Source organism: Lepidochelys kempii, chromosome 11 (genome assembly GCF_965140285.1).
Source record: "Lepidochelys kempii isolate rLepKem1 chromosome 11, rLepKem1.hap1, whole genome shotgun sequence".
NCBI lineage: Eukaryota > Metazoa > Chordata > Testudines > Cheloniidae > Lepidochelys > Lepidochelys kempii.
In genome coordinates, this window is record NC_136390.1 from 12,726,761 (window position 1) to 12,741,557 (window position 14,797).

Sequence of the window (14,797 nt, forward strand, 5' to 3'; positions counted from 1 at the left end):
CCTGCAATGAGAATTACGTAGGTGGGCAACGGACAGAGTATTTTTTGGTGGAATTACATAGGGCCTGAGACAAAAATGCTCATCAAAGCCAGTGGAAAGACTCCTTATATTGTATTTTTCCATAACTGGAGGAGATGTGCCTGAAAGAACGACAGAGCTTAACCATCATGAAGTTGGAGAGGAAGAAGGGCGAGTTAAAATCCATATTGGAATTTTGCTGATTGGACCGAGTGCTATCCCTGAATGTAAATGCGCTGTAAAGAAAAACAGTGAGCTGTATTTGCTTGCTCAGTTCCTAAACAATGCTCAGTATTGTAACCCAAATGGAAAGAAAGGATCTTATGGAACCATTGTCAAAGAAAAGTCAGCAAGAAGACGCAGCTTGCAACTGATGCATGCTGATTGAGCAGTTGCCTGCAGTAGTCCCATAATCACCCGAAGTAGACACGTCATTTCATCCAGCAGGTTCACTAACATAGTGCCTGCAGCTAGTCAGAGAGCTGTGGCAGGGTGTTATCAATCTTGCAAATGTGAAAGATCATGCAAGTCACCATAAAACAAAGAAAACTGCCTGGCATCTCTACTCTACAGGACATATGCCAGCCTAATAATAATAAATAATAATACCACCTAGCTCTTATATAGCACTTTTCATCAGTAGAGCTCAAACTAAGGTATGTATTACTACCCCTGTTTTACAGATGGGGAAACTGAGCAGGGAAGTCACACAGCGGGGAAGTGACTTGCCCTAGGCACCCAGCAGGCCAGTAGCAGAGCCAGGAATAGATCCGGGTCTCCCAAGATGAAATCCAGTGCTCTATCCACTAGGAAACACTACCTCTCTCAGCCTGCATCCCCACCCACCCCCAACTGAAGCCTGCATCACAACTGGTCAGTGGGGCTCCAGAGAACACTTACCCAATGCAGGGATTGTTTTGATATCGCGGAGCTGTGTAGGAGAAAGGAGAAATATTTTTGTCCACAAACGACCCAAACCCCAGCCGGAAATTGCTGGTGAGCTTTCTCATCTCCTCAGCCAGCTTGGTTCCCAGATTCCGAATGTTATCCAGATCATCCTTCATGGATAGCGAGAGATCCATCAAGTAATACAAATCCACAGGATAGTCTTCTACCTGACGAACCTGCACTCGGAAGGAGGTCTTGTCACCTGCAGGAATAGAACAGTAGGAGGCACTGAGAAGAACTGCATTGTAGAAAGAGTCCCCTACCACAACACACACTCTTTTGAATCTGGGTCCATATTTATTCTGCTTCTACTAGATCAGTGTAACCATCAACAGCAATAGACATAAGGATTCATGTTGAAAATAGGAGCTGTTCTGCTAAGTTTCCTGTTGCAAAGTGAAACTGATATATGCAAAATCCAGATAGCACACTTTTCTTGCTGTAGCCCATTCCAACATGTATACCATTCCTTCCCTAAACTGACCACAGAAATAGCTGGAGATAAGCAAGAAAGGGGAGAGGGAAAGGAGGCTAAACATGCTTTTTGTAAATCCATTCCCATGTATATGAACTGAGAAATGTTACTCTAGTCTGTATCTACATATAGTTTTGGTGGGGGAGGTGAGGAGTCCCTCATTTTTAGTTTAGGTAGCACCTAAGTATATGCAGCACTGTATATATTGTGTCAAACAAACAACAAAATGCTTATAATCTAGATACACACTTGGGTCCAAAACAATACAGAAAGAAAAGGAAGCAGCATGGATCACAGCTGAGATGCTTCATTGAATAGAGCAGATTTTTAGAAGGCTATCGAAATAGGGACCTTGGCAAACCTTATTTGGCGGTCTGTTCAAAATAGAATGGGCATAGTCAATGAAGGAACAAGGTGGGTATGGGCAAAAGAGACAAACGGAATGGTCCAGAAAGAATCTTCAGTGGAATAGAAGGAGTGAGAAGAGTGTGGGAGGAAAGGAGGGCAAGAGATGTAGACAAGGAGGAGAAAACAAGAAGTCTGGACTTTATGCAGAAGACAAGTCAATAAAGAGATTAAAGAAAGGAGGAGACCTGGTCAGTCTCTCTGATCATGAGAAGGGATCATGTCAGCGGCATTTTGGATAGACTGGGAGTGGAGGAAAGATGAATTAGAGAGAAGACTGCTGTAGTTATAAGAGCAATGTATTTACCTGTGGTAACTGGAAGTTCTTTGAGATATGTGGCCTCGATCTGTATTCCACTGTGGGTGTGCGCACGCACTCCATGCACCGCAAGTTGTAGAATTCTTGCAAGCAGTGTTCATTGGATCGCGCATGAGCTTTTGGCCTCCTCAATGTTGAGTGCATAAAGGGCAGAGCATACTGACCACCTCCCCAATTAAATCCAATAAAGACCCGAAGTAGAAGGAAAGGAGGGCGGAAAGTAGAATACAGGCAGGAACCACACATCTCAAAGAACCTCCAGTTGCCACAAGGTAAATAACTTCCTCTTCTTCTTTGAGTGCTTGTTCCAATGTGTATTCCACTGTGGGTGACTGACAGGCAGTACTCAAGTTGGAGGAGGATGTGAGGATGCAGACAGCAGAGTCATTTGGAGACCTCTGTCCCAAAGGATGCATCAGTGGAGGAGTTAGGCTCTAGTGCAGAACGTCTCGCAAACGTGTGGATGGAACTCCACTTGGCTGCCCTGCAAATGTCAAGTAAAGGTACTTCCTAAAGCGATGCCACTGAAGTTGCTTGAGTTCTTGTAGAATAAGCCCTCAATCCATGAGGGGGAGGAAGATGCAACAATTGGGTAACAGAGCAGGATACAGCCCAAGATCCATTTAGAGATCCTCTGGGAGACTACAGCTTGACCTCTGACTCATTCTGCTATAGTGAAATACAATCTAGGTGATTTTTTGATTGCTTTTGTCCTTTGCAGGCAACAGCACAACGTACACTGAGGGAATGAAGTCTCCTCTCCTGCTCAGATGAATGTGGTTTTGGGGAAAAAAACCAAAACACAGGTAAGTGGATTGGCTGGTTTATGTGAAACTCCAAAACTACTCTGAGGGTCAATTTTGGATGTAGTTGTAAAGAGACTTTGTCCTTATGGAATTCAAGTGTATGGAGGATCTGCCATGAGGGCTACCAGCTCACCTACCCTCCTGGCTGAAGTAATAGCCATAAGGAATGCAACTTTCATTGACAATTGAGACATAGAACATATAGCTAATGGTTCAAAGTGAGGCTGAGTGAGTGCTGAAAATAAAAGGTTTAGATCCCACTGAGGAGTACGTTTCCTTACTGGCAAGAAGCTTCTGATTAGACCCTTCAAGAATCTGTTAATTAACAGCCGAGTGAAAATTAAATTATCATCTGATGGTGGATAGAACACACTCATTACTGCCCAGTGGACTCGAACAGAACTGAGGGAAAGCCCAGCCATTTTGAGAGAAAGATGATAGTCCAAAATAAGGGGAATATCTGCTGACTCAGGAGATAAGTATTTCTGCTGTGTCCAGATGGACAAACACTTCTATTTCCTAGTAGAACCTTTTCTGCTATTCTTAAGGATGGTTTGGTACAGCTTCAGAGCAAGAATGTTCTGGTGTCAATGCCCGTTCAAAAACCAAGCCAGGAGATGAAGCACTTTAGGGTTGGAATGGTTGATCCTGCTCTTCTTGTGGGTCAAGAGATTAGGAAAGTACTCGATGCTGATTAGAAGGAGATTCGGGAATCAAAATTATCTGGGCCAAATAGGGGTGATGAAAATGACTTGTGCCCTATCCTGATGAATTTTCCCTATGACCTGAAGGAGTGATAAAAGAAGAAAGGCAAAGCTCAGATGGTCGGACTGAGAGAGAAGGAAAGCATCATCTTGGGAGTGTAGCCTAGAGATCTTCTGGAAAAATGTATGTTGCATTTCTTGTTTGTTTGGGAGGAAAATAGATCCCAGTTGGGTTTCTACCATTCATTGAGCGAAGATACTATACACTTTGTCTCTTTCGAGGACAGTCATAAGATCAGGTTTCAGAGTAGCAGCCGTGTTAGTCTGTATTCGCAAAAAGAAAAGGAGTACTTGTGGCACCTTAGAGACTAACAAATCGCCGATGATAAAACTGTCGAGATGCTGGTCTAGGTTTGCAAGTATTCTATGCAGCCCATGACAGCGAGCTTCCCGGCCCAGGTCAACATTTGTATTTTTAGTGCGGTAGTGCAAGCCCAAGTCTGCCAACCTGCTACGGGCTGTGTAGACATGCCCTTAGTGTCTTATCACTGATGGGCAAACACGCGTGGAGCTGCGCAAAACCTGGTACCTATGCTTGTTATGAAGCATCACTGTCAAGCAGTGTAGATCCTAGATTCTCCTCTCTTCCACTGGACTAACTCCATTGAATTCAATGGGTAAAACCAGGAGGAGACTCAGATTTTGCAGCTTGGTTTAGGAGCCACAGCTATTTAAATTATTTCCCTACAGCTCTAGTTCAAGAGATACTTCCAAAGCAGGGCCCTTTTATTACATGTAACTGCTTTGCCCTGGGGCTTGCATAGGAAGAGTTCCTGATAAAGGCATAGCTATTAAAGAAGGGCAGTTTCTATATTAACAATTGCACTATAGGTTGTAGCTACTAGATAACAGCTTCTAAAACAAATGATGTGTCTACACTGGCACTTCCTCTGCAAAAGTTTTGTCATTCAGGGAGCGTTAAAAAAAACCCCACACCCTGAATGACAAAATTTTTACTGACAAAAAGCAGCACCGGTGTGAACAGCGCTTTGTCAGCAAGAGCGTTCTCCTGTGGACAAAGCCGTTGCGCTCGTTGGGGATGAAAGTTTTTTGTTGGTGGGAGAACTCTCTCCTGATGGCAAACAGACAAACATCAGCTACACTTCTGTGTCACTAAAAGCCTCATAAAAGCCAAAACCAAAGAGTATCAAAGAGGCTGCATGCTATACTAGTAACTACTCCCCCCATCCAATCCAAGTTTCTGTTTAAATACCATTTTCTTTCTGTAGCACTGGAAAGCCATTACACCACAGGGCATGAATTTGCATAGGGCCTACAAGTAAACAAAGTTCTCAGGAGGGCTATGTTTGATCAGCTAAATGTAACATGCTACCAAAAATATATATTGGTGGGGAGAGGTGGTAAAGGGAAAATGATATGTGTGCAATACCTATCAACACTGAAGGGGTGGGTGGGAGAACAGATGCCCCCAATTGCAGACGTGGCTGTTTGAATTTAGTGCTGTAAGGATCAGTTTTAAATAGGAAAAAACAGGAACATGTAAGTGAGAATCAGAACGAATTTCCTGCTGAAACGTTCAGCCTTTTCAGAAATAAAGTTTTGGACCTAACCAATTTGAATGAAACCTTTTAAACTCAGCCACAAAAATTATCCCACCGTTCTAACATGTTCAACTGCTGCAGGAAGAAGCGGTTCTGTACATCGCAGGGAAGGGGAATACTGCACAATCCGTGAGGTGGCATTTGACCAGTTGATCCTGGGGTTCTCAACTCTCTTGTTGAAGAGATGCACACAAACTGAAGGCACTTTAATTATATGTATTTAATTTCACATCATCACCTATGATAAATTTAAGATCTGTCACAACTACTGTACATTAAACACACAGTACAACTCAGTCCAAGTCTGTTTAATCTTCAGACACATTAATGGCTTCCGTCTCTTCCCTAGAGAGCAAGAGATGTTTTAATCATTAACATTTATTTAAAGCTACAATCCTTTCCTTATTCCCTGCACTGAGCGAGATTCTTCTAAGTAACAATTTCACCTGCAGCACTAAATATGCATTCAGTGGAAGTGATTGATGTGACAGGAGGCTTAGCTAAAGAATAGCCTTTTCCCCACTCCTCCCTAAAACTGTTAACAAGCAGGTTTTTTCTTTCCAATTGGTAAAAGGATTTTCCTTTGTGCATGAAGAGCAGTTTTCGCATGGTATTCTTCTCTCGTCTAGAGACGCATATGGACTTTACAGTCATAGGGTGAAATTCTGTCTCAGTTGAAATCAGTGGGAGCTTTGGGATTGACTTCCATGGGGCCAAGATTTCACCCAGGGTGTTTATAACCCAAATAACTGAAGAATAAGTCCACAACTGTAGATCTCAAGGCAGGGAACAAGTCTTCTCTATGGCTACAATCCTACTAACATTTACCCATGTGCTTAAACTTTACACTGTGCAAGCAGTCCCATTGAAGTCTGCAAACTAAGCATGTCATTGTTTGCAAGATCAGGGGCTGCATTTCTAAAGCACCACGCATATAGCGACAATCTGTGAAAGTATTTTAATAACAACCTGCACATGGAATTGCTTTCATCCATTCAGCTGGGACTAACATAGCGCTGGTTGCTTCCACTCCCCACCCAGTGTCACCCCACCACTAACAACGTCTTGCACTAAAATGATCCCTTTCATCGTAAGACCTCAAAACCCTTTACAAACTCTACTTAAAGCTCATAGAAACACTATGGTAAGGTGACGCTAGGGGCCCAGGTTCTGAAATGCATCCAAATAAGAGGGAAGAATCTGGCACAGGGAAACAGATTTTAAGTGACAAGTTCAACAATCCACAGCAAGTCAGGGAAAGCACCTTTAAGTATAAGCCCTTTTAAGTTTTGACTCCCAGTCACCAGCTCTTTCTATTAGATCATATTGCCACACTTATGTTTTAAAGAACTTATTCAAATCCCTCAAAAATGGAGGAACACAGAAGTTGCAGTATAGGATCAGATGATTAGTCTGTTATATCAAGTGTCCTTACCCCTGCAGTAGTCACTGAGAAAGGAGAAAACCCCTTTAAATATACCTAGCCACTTGAACAATGCTGTCTGTACATGAAGGAACAACACTTCTTCTTGACCCTTGCAACCTACACCTTTGAACATGGAGATGCAATTACCTTTTTGATCTCAGTTTGCAAACCACACTTCCTCTCAAGAAGAGGGTCAATACAGCAGTAATTGGATGAAATTCTATGGCCTGGGTTATGCTGGAGGTCAGACTAGATGATTTAGTGGTCACTTTTGGCCTTAAAATATAGGAATCAATTAATCTATGAAAGACTTGCACTGAGAAGGAGTGAGATACTGGGTCCAAATCTCCTCTCACTCTAATAAATCCATCGATTTCAATGGAGTTACCGCTGATGCACACTGGTCCATCTTTTCCACTCCATTACTCCTAGACAGTTTCACCCCCAGGAATAATCCACAACCCCCAGAGCTTTGATTTTAAACTTTCCCTAAACCTGAATTAAGGAACACTGCTGATACATTGTCTCAAACAGTTCATTTGAGAACTAGAAAGACTGCTTTTACCTGACTTAAGAATGAAACCTCAGCAATTTTTCTCCTCACTGCTGTAAAAATGAGCAGAGGAAGATTTATATGCATTGGGCTTTAATGTGGAGAAAGCATCTGTCTTGTTTATTTAGCACGTGACAATCTTTCTAGGTACCCTGAAATGCAACTGTTCTCCCAAAAGCGCTCTTAGTCCTATTTCGTAATGCTTAGGGCTAAATGGCCAATAAAACATGCATTCTATTTTATATTTTTAATTCCATCTCTATGTTCCCACCATTCACATTTCTGATAGCCAACCAGGGCACGGTGCATTAATGCTAGAGACAAGCTTTAAACCATGGTGTTAAAAACTGCACACCTGACTTTGATGCCCCTTCTATGTCTGTAAATCTGGAGTGACTCCCATAAAGTCAGTGGAGTTATCCCACTTTGAACTAGGAGCCTGCCTCAAGATTTAGGATCTAACTTTACACACTGAGATTTGAAAATTTGGTATTAGGACATTAGAAATACCTTGAGAGAGTCAGAAGGATAGATCAGATTGGAGATTGATACCTCCCAACTATCTACTCTGTTCTGCTTCTAGTTACTAGTCAAAGATACAGACACGTTGATTCATCTTCAAAGTATTAAGACACTTATGCAAAGTTTCCTGATGTAACACAAAATTGGAAGCACATGCAAAGTCCAGACAATGCTGTTTCCTTTCTGTTTCATATTTATTGTCCTGCCATTAAGTGAAACCATCAGAACTCAAATTCTTACATAAGGATTAATATGTAATTTCCACAGGAGATGCTAACCTACAGGATTAGGAAATCATTTGTCCTAAATGAGATGGGATCCTGCTCAACGTTAATGGAAAAGAATGAAAGTGGGAGATTCCATTACAAACATCCAGAATTATTCCTCCCTGCAATGGTCCCTATACCCTGCTGTGCCAGCATACAGGTGATGGGAAAGCCCTGTAGCTGGCTGGGGAAGAATTTCCTCCGCTCAGACACTGGGTAGGCACCACTACACAATCCCCCTGGAGTAGTGGGTGCACCAAAGGCAAAGATAAGTCCCTATAGCACGGAAAACTATGTGCATTCTGGACAGTTCAGGTAACACAGATGCCCACTAGCAGCCCAGACAGAGCAGGTTTAACTTAGAGCAACCCCTGGGGTAGCTAGTTTACATCAGGGGCTGCACTGGCCTCCAGCCAGCCCGGAACAGAGAGAGCACAAAGATGGACTAAAATCATTTTTGCCTCCCACTGTGCTGTGGGCTGTGCCTCCTAGAGATGCAGGGCGCACACTACCCTAAATCTCTATTTTGGAATGCTCCTTTCTATTGATCTGCCATGCAAACAAACAGAGACCAGTTCACAGCAACCCCAAAGACACGTTATATCTAGCACAGGTGTTTCTAAAGCACCCTTCGCCTACGAGTTGTACAAGTAAAGACAGCGCCAAGTGGATTCCAAATGGCAACATTCCCACCATCTCTCTCCCTTGCAAACCTCCCTCTTCTCCTCTCTCCAATAAAGAAGGCCTTATCTAGGCATGAGATCTTACATTGTGATCCTAAAAAGGCCAGTGTGCATTGCACATCTAGTCAGAACTGAAGCCTGCCCCCATTCTGCACAAAACTCTACCACCAGAGTACCTATCAAACAGGAGAACTGCTCTTATTTCTGAAGGCTACTGGCCAGTAGCTAAAAGGCCAGCCTGGGGGAGTTCCACCACCTTCTCTCTAGCTACAGTATAAAAAGGTCAATTTAAATGTTGCAAACTGTGCAGAACTGTCCTGGGAAGCTCTGGAATTTGCTGGTTACAAGAAGTTTCATGGTAGGGAGGGTTTTGGGGAGTCAGGGTTTGAAAGCAATGCTCTGCTGATACAGTGTTTTCTGCCAGCAATTGCTTCAGGAAACTCTTTAGCATAAAAGAATTAGAGCTGGTCTTCTGCGACAGTAAACTTATTTGGTATACAACACTAAGTCCCAGAAACCATCTGCATGGCCAGCAGCAATTCCATGCATGCCTGTGATTTGTCTACTATAGTAGCAGCATTCGCTCACTCTCTCAAGAGCAGACCATGGCTTTGTCTACACTGCCAAGCGAACGACAGGTGCTTAAAAGAGCCCCCCCACTCTCCCCAAAAGACAAAAGCTTTGCCATGGCGAGTGGCAGTGTAAGCGGTTCGTTGTTGGCAGGAGCGCTCTCCTGCCAACAACGCGAAACCTGCTCGTAGAGGGTGGAAGTATTTTGTCGGCAAACGTATCTTGTCGCTAAAAGCTATGTAGTGTAGACAAAGCCCATGCTTCCCTCCCTACTCCTGGGCTGCTTAGTCTTTATCACCGCAGCCAAAAGAGTGATTGGAGAGGCTCTGTCCTGGGATGGAAGAGCTCCTTTTCAGAAGCATCCACTAATACTGGGTGCCCAATTTAAAACAGTATTGGCCTTGAGACACTAGGGCCTGCTGCTTTGCAGAATAAGGTACTTTCCAACGTCAGTAGCCCTAAGAGAGCACTGCATTGATTCACAGTGGGAAGAGTTTATTCAGACCCTTAAGGGCTAGAATATTTGTAACGTTACAGCTTGCATCGTGCAGAAACCGACGGACGCCCTAGAGCCGCACTGGCGCTAGAAGCCACCAGCTCAATCTTCCCCCTCTTCATGGGAGAAAACGACATACTTCCTCTTTACCTCTATGCTTGAAAAAGCTAGAGCAAAAAGACAGGTCTCAGATTCACTCCCACTTTCCTTTGACGAAGCAAGCGCTTATATCGGCTGTTAGCTTTGCTCTAAAGGGTCTTACGCACCAAACGCCAAATGTATTTGTAAGAATGCTGAACCCACACGACAGCTTTTTTTCCCTTTGCAAGAAACGTTAAATAACAAACATGCTTCCACGGCTGAGTCCCGCTCTTTCAATTATAAATGCTTTGCTTTGTAATTGGAAGTTCCAGGGGAACGGGTGGCGTGGGGTCACAAGTTCAGACCTCCTATGGCAGTGACAGCCAAAGCCCTGATCTTGCCATTTGTATTTTTCTGGGTCTTTCACACAGCAACAGGGACCAGCAGTTTTTAAATGTGGTTAATTAGAACATTATGATTGTAAACCACAACAATTATCAGGCTGGGGGTTATGTGTAGGAACTTTCGTTTTAATTGACTAATTTTGAAGTTCAGAATGTCCGTTTACATTTTATAAAGGATTAAGACTAGTACTTATAAGGGTTTTATAAAGAATTAACTCATCTGGAGGTCACCATAACAGGAGTACCCTCTCGAGTGAGCAGAAATACTGAGGCCCTTACTCCACAGTGCACAGGTGGACTGAAGTCAATAGGACTGTGTGGGTTTAGCAGTTCCCCTTTGTGTTGTAAGTTACAGGATCAGGGCCTGAGATCTCAAATCTACTCAGAATTTTACACACCACACACACACACACCCCTCAAATATCTTCTAATCCAGAACAAAGGTCAGCATCACTGTTAACTCACCAGGCCGCAGATTCAATGAGATCTTCTGAGGCATTATTTGTGTCACATCCGAAAGGGTCAAGCTGGAGCCCTTGCTACTTAGAGGAAGATTCTCCATGATGTTAATGCTGCTTTTGGGAGTCTCAAGTTCCCCCGCACAGCCATTCGTAATCAGGTTTTCTACGAAGTCGCACCTCGATGTGATGAATTTTGTGCTGCCGAATTCCTAGGAGTTGGAGAAGGAACAAAAGAGAAAAAAAATCAATTCCGCAACGGGAATCTTGTTTTGACATGCAGCGATCTACAGCAAGAGGGAGGTGAGCGGGAGAGGACAATGTCATCTAGATTGGCTGCACTGCCAATGCATCCAGTACCTAGAGGGACTGAACCTTTCAGATCAAATTAGTGCAACAGTGAGAAAGCAGGGGGGATATGGGAGAGGACAATTCTTCAGAAATGTTGTGAAAGCTGGAGTGTATGGTGTGATCAAGAGGCACTGCTCTATGACAGGTTTCAGAGTAACAGCCGTGTTAGTCTGTATTTGCAAAAAGAAAAGGAGTACTTGTGGCACCTTAGAGACTAACCAATTTATTAGAGCATAAACTTTCGTGAGCTACAGCTCACTTCATCAGATGCATATCGTGGAAACTGCAGCAGACTTTATATATACACAGAGAATATGAAACAATACCTCCTCCCACCCCACTGTCCTGCTGGTAATAGCTTATCTAAAGTGATTATCAGGTGGACCATTTCCAGCACAAATCCAGGTTCTCTCACCCTCCACCCCCCCCCACATCAGGTGGGCCATTTCCAGCACAAATCCAGGTTTTCTCACCCTCCACCCCCCCACACAAATTGTGGGGGGGGGGGGGTGGAGGGTGAGAAAACCTGGATTTGTGCTGGAAATGGCCCACCTGATAATCACTTTAGATAAGCTATTACCAGCAGGACAGTGGGGTGGGAATAGGTATTGTTTCATATTCTCTGTGTATATATAAAGTCTGCTGCAGTTTCCACGATATGCATCTGATGAAGTGAGCTGTAGCTCACGAAAGCTTATGCTCTAATAAATTGGTTAGTCTCTAAGGTGCCACAAGTACTCCTTTTCTTTTTGCTCTATGACAGCAACTCCTAACAGGCCTGACAAACTCATTACACATAACATATTGCTGTCATAGTATTTGTCTATAAAGAGTGTCTTGTAAGGTATCAAATGAAAGCTGTAACTAGGGCTCCATGTCTGTCACAGAAGTCACGGTGAGAAAGACAAACTTTCAAGTGTCACAGAGCTCTTCTTCAAGTCTGGGAAATGTACTGCCAGGATCACAGTAAAATGCAAGGTGGAACAGATTGTTTAACATAAATAGTTAGCACATACTGTAAGGGACCATTCAAGGTAGAGTTGCCTGTTAACACCTCTGCAGTCTTAGGACAAAAAGAGGGGGTTAGTGGGTTACAGATTGTAGTTATAAGCCATAAACTTTGTCTCTCTAATATCCAGGGACCGACACAGCTACAACACTGCATACAACAATGGAAGATATTGAATTTAGCCATTTGAAATGGAAACTCCACAACATGAAGAAAGAAGAAAAACTTAACAGCAACATCTGCTTCCAGAGCAAATGCAAGAAACAAAACATCATCCCTAGAGGCCTCGCCATCTATAACTCTCTGACCACTACACACAACTCTATATATGCTGAACAGCTCTGCACAGACACTAAAAATCATGGACTGAACAGAGACACTGGATTTTTGGCTTATAAGAAAAATCGGTAACTCTCTTTTTTTGTCCTAGGACTGCAGAGGTGTTAACAGGCCACTCTACCTTGAATGGTCCCTTACAATATTGCAGTGATGCTGGGAGTACCTTTCCAAGACTTGAGGAAGAGCTGTGTGTGGCTAGAAAGCTTGTCTCTCTCAGCAACAGAAGTTGGTCCAATAAAAGATATTACCTGCCCCACCTTGTCTCTCTAATAAAAGGAAGAGTGAGGAGAGATTCTGGGATCGCTGGGAGGAAGTGGGAGCAGAAATAGGTGGGAAATGGAGTGTTTTAAAGGGGAAGGGGAGAAATAAGCTGTATATGTTGAGGAAGATGTTAAAACCTAATATGGGCTCGTAGATAAATGGACTCAATCTCCAACTTGCCCTCATGTATGTCTAGCGATTAATGTTGAACCAAACTACAGCAAATGTGTATCCTATCTATTTAGAAGGAAGAGTGCTGGGGTGTAGGCCACAATTGATATCTTGCTCTGGGGCAACAAATGGCTGTTATAATCACAGGGAGTTTACCAACTGCATTGAGATGTCCCTCAGCCCTAGCAACAAAGAAACTTAATCCAAACACACAGCATTCCCTGGGGCAGTGGCTTTGTAACAGCCGGACACATAAAGAGGCCAAGTATTTTTCCAAAGAGTTTTTAGAAACTATGGAGTGGGGATTTTCAAAGACGCCGGAGGAAGTTAGGTACCCAAAGCTCAATGAATTTTGACAGATTTCCTCCAATTTCTGGAAGATAGCTGCATAGAGACACCCATCCTATGCTCTGAGTGCCGACCCCATAGGTTAAAACCACACAAAATAATACAAAAATAAAAGGACAACCCATAAATACAACCACTCCAACCATCCCTCCAATTCACTCAACAGCCTGGGAAAAATAAAAATAAGCAATTACTCAGTTTAGGCATCTTCACATCTTTCTATACAGCTCTTTTCCTCAGAAGATCTCAAAGAATTTTACAAACAAAGTCATCCTCTCACAACCCCCATTTGTGGTAGGGAAGTGTTACTTATCCCTACTTTTCAGAGGGGGAAACTGAGGCACAGAACCATCTAATGAGTTGCTCACGGTCACACAGCAAGTCAGTGGCAAAACCAATGATAGAATCTACATTTCATGGCCTCATCTTTAACCATCAGACCGACTTCTTCTTAATAATGAACAGAAGAGCTTCTCACTACCTCCTAAAACATGAGGGAAGAACTTGAATATTGTGCCACCATCACACACACAGAATCCCCAAAACATTTTTTTAATACAAGGTTAGAATGTTTATATTTGAAATATACTTGATTTACATTCCAGCTTCCAAATACTAAGTCTAACCAAAGGAATGGTATGTCATACAGATATTAACATTAATTTCTTGGAACATGTAATGCAAACAGGTGACCTTCCAGATAGAAAGACTATTTAAATCATTTTCTTTTCTTTTTTTCTTAAAAAACAAAAAGAAAATCAGAACAGTGGGTAAAGGGACAGATTTTAAAAAGATTACCTAGGGTCTGTTGATACGTTGTAAGGGTTTGATTTAAGCCCCACTGAAGTCAATGAAAATACCCCCACTGACTTCAGTGGGGGTCTCTGCATAGCCTGAGTGACATATTGTACAAATGGTGGGAGGAGTTAAGGGAAATCTAAAAGGAAGGAGGCTCTGCTGACTAAAGCCCCCTCTGGGAGTCAGGAACTCGGGGCCTGATTCTTGATCTCATTTACACAGGCTTTACACTTGCACAGCCCCATGGATTTCAGTGGTGTTGCTCCTGGCTTAGCTGAGACCAGAATCAGGCCCTGGAGTTCTACTGCCAGTTTTGCTACAGTCTCCTTCTGTCATCACAACCTCTCTATGCCTCAAAATCCCCATCTGGAAAATAGGAATATGTTATTAATCAAGTTTATTACAGTAGTGTGTAGGGACCAAGCAAGATCAGGGCCCCAGTGCGCTAGGCACTGTATAAACTCAGAGGAGCAGATAACCCCTGCCTCTAAGCGCTTACAGTATCAACTGCCAGATTGTGCAGCCCTTACTCACCCTGGCAGGCACTTACTCAAGCAAGTAGTCTCCCTGAAAGCAATGGAGCTAATTGAATGAGTAAGTTCACCAGGGGAAGCATGGGCTCCACAGTCTATAGTGTCTGTAAAGCATTTTGCAGAGGTGTCAGCTCTTGGAGGCAGGGAGTATGTTTGTACAGCTCCTAGCACAATGGGGTCCTGTCCGTGACCAGCACCTCTAGGTGCTACCACAATACAAATAATAATCAT

The 14,797-nt window shown here is 43.2% G+C and overlaps 1 protein-coding gene across 1 annotated transcript in view; it reads right to left on the reverse strand.

The window, feature by feature from the left end:
* The window catches only part of ITGB5 (integrin subunit beta 5), a 116,120-nt gene that overhangs the window by 81,593 nt on the left and 19,730 nt on the right, over window positions 1–14,797 (reverse strand). Inside the window, exons 3-4 of the mRNA XM_073305158.2 lie at window positions 10,764–10,968; window positions 919–1,168 (exon numbers count right to left, since the gene is read on the reverse strand). Of these exons, the coding sequence (XP_073161259.1) occupies window positions 919–1,168; window positions 10,764–10,968 (455 nt within the window). The remainder of the gene's footprint in view (window positions 1–918; window positions 1,169–10,763; window positions 10,969–14,797) is intronic.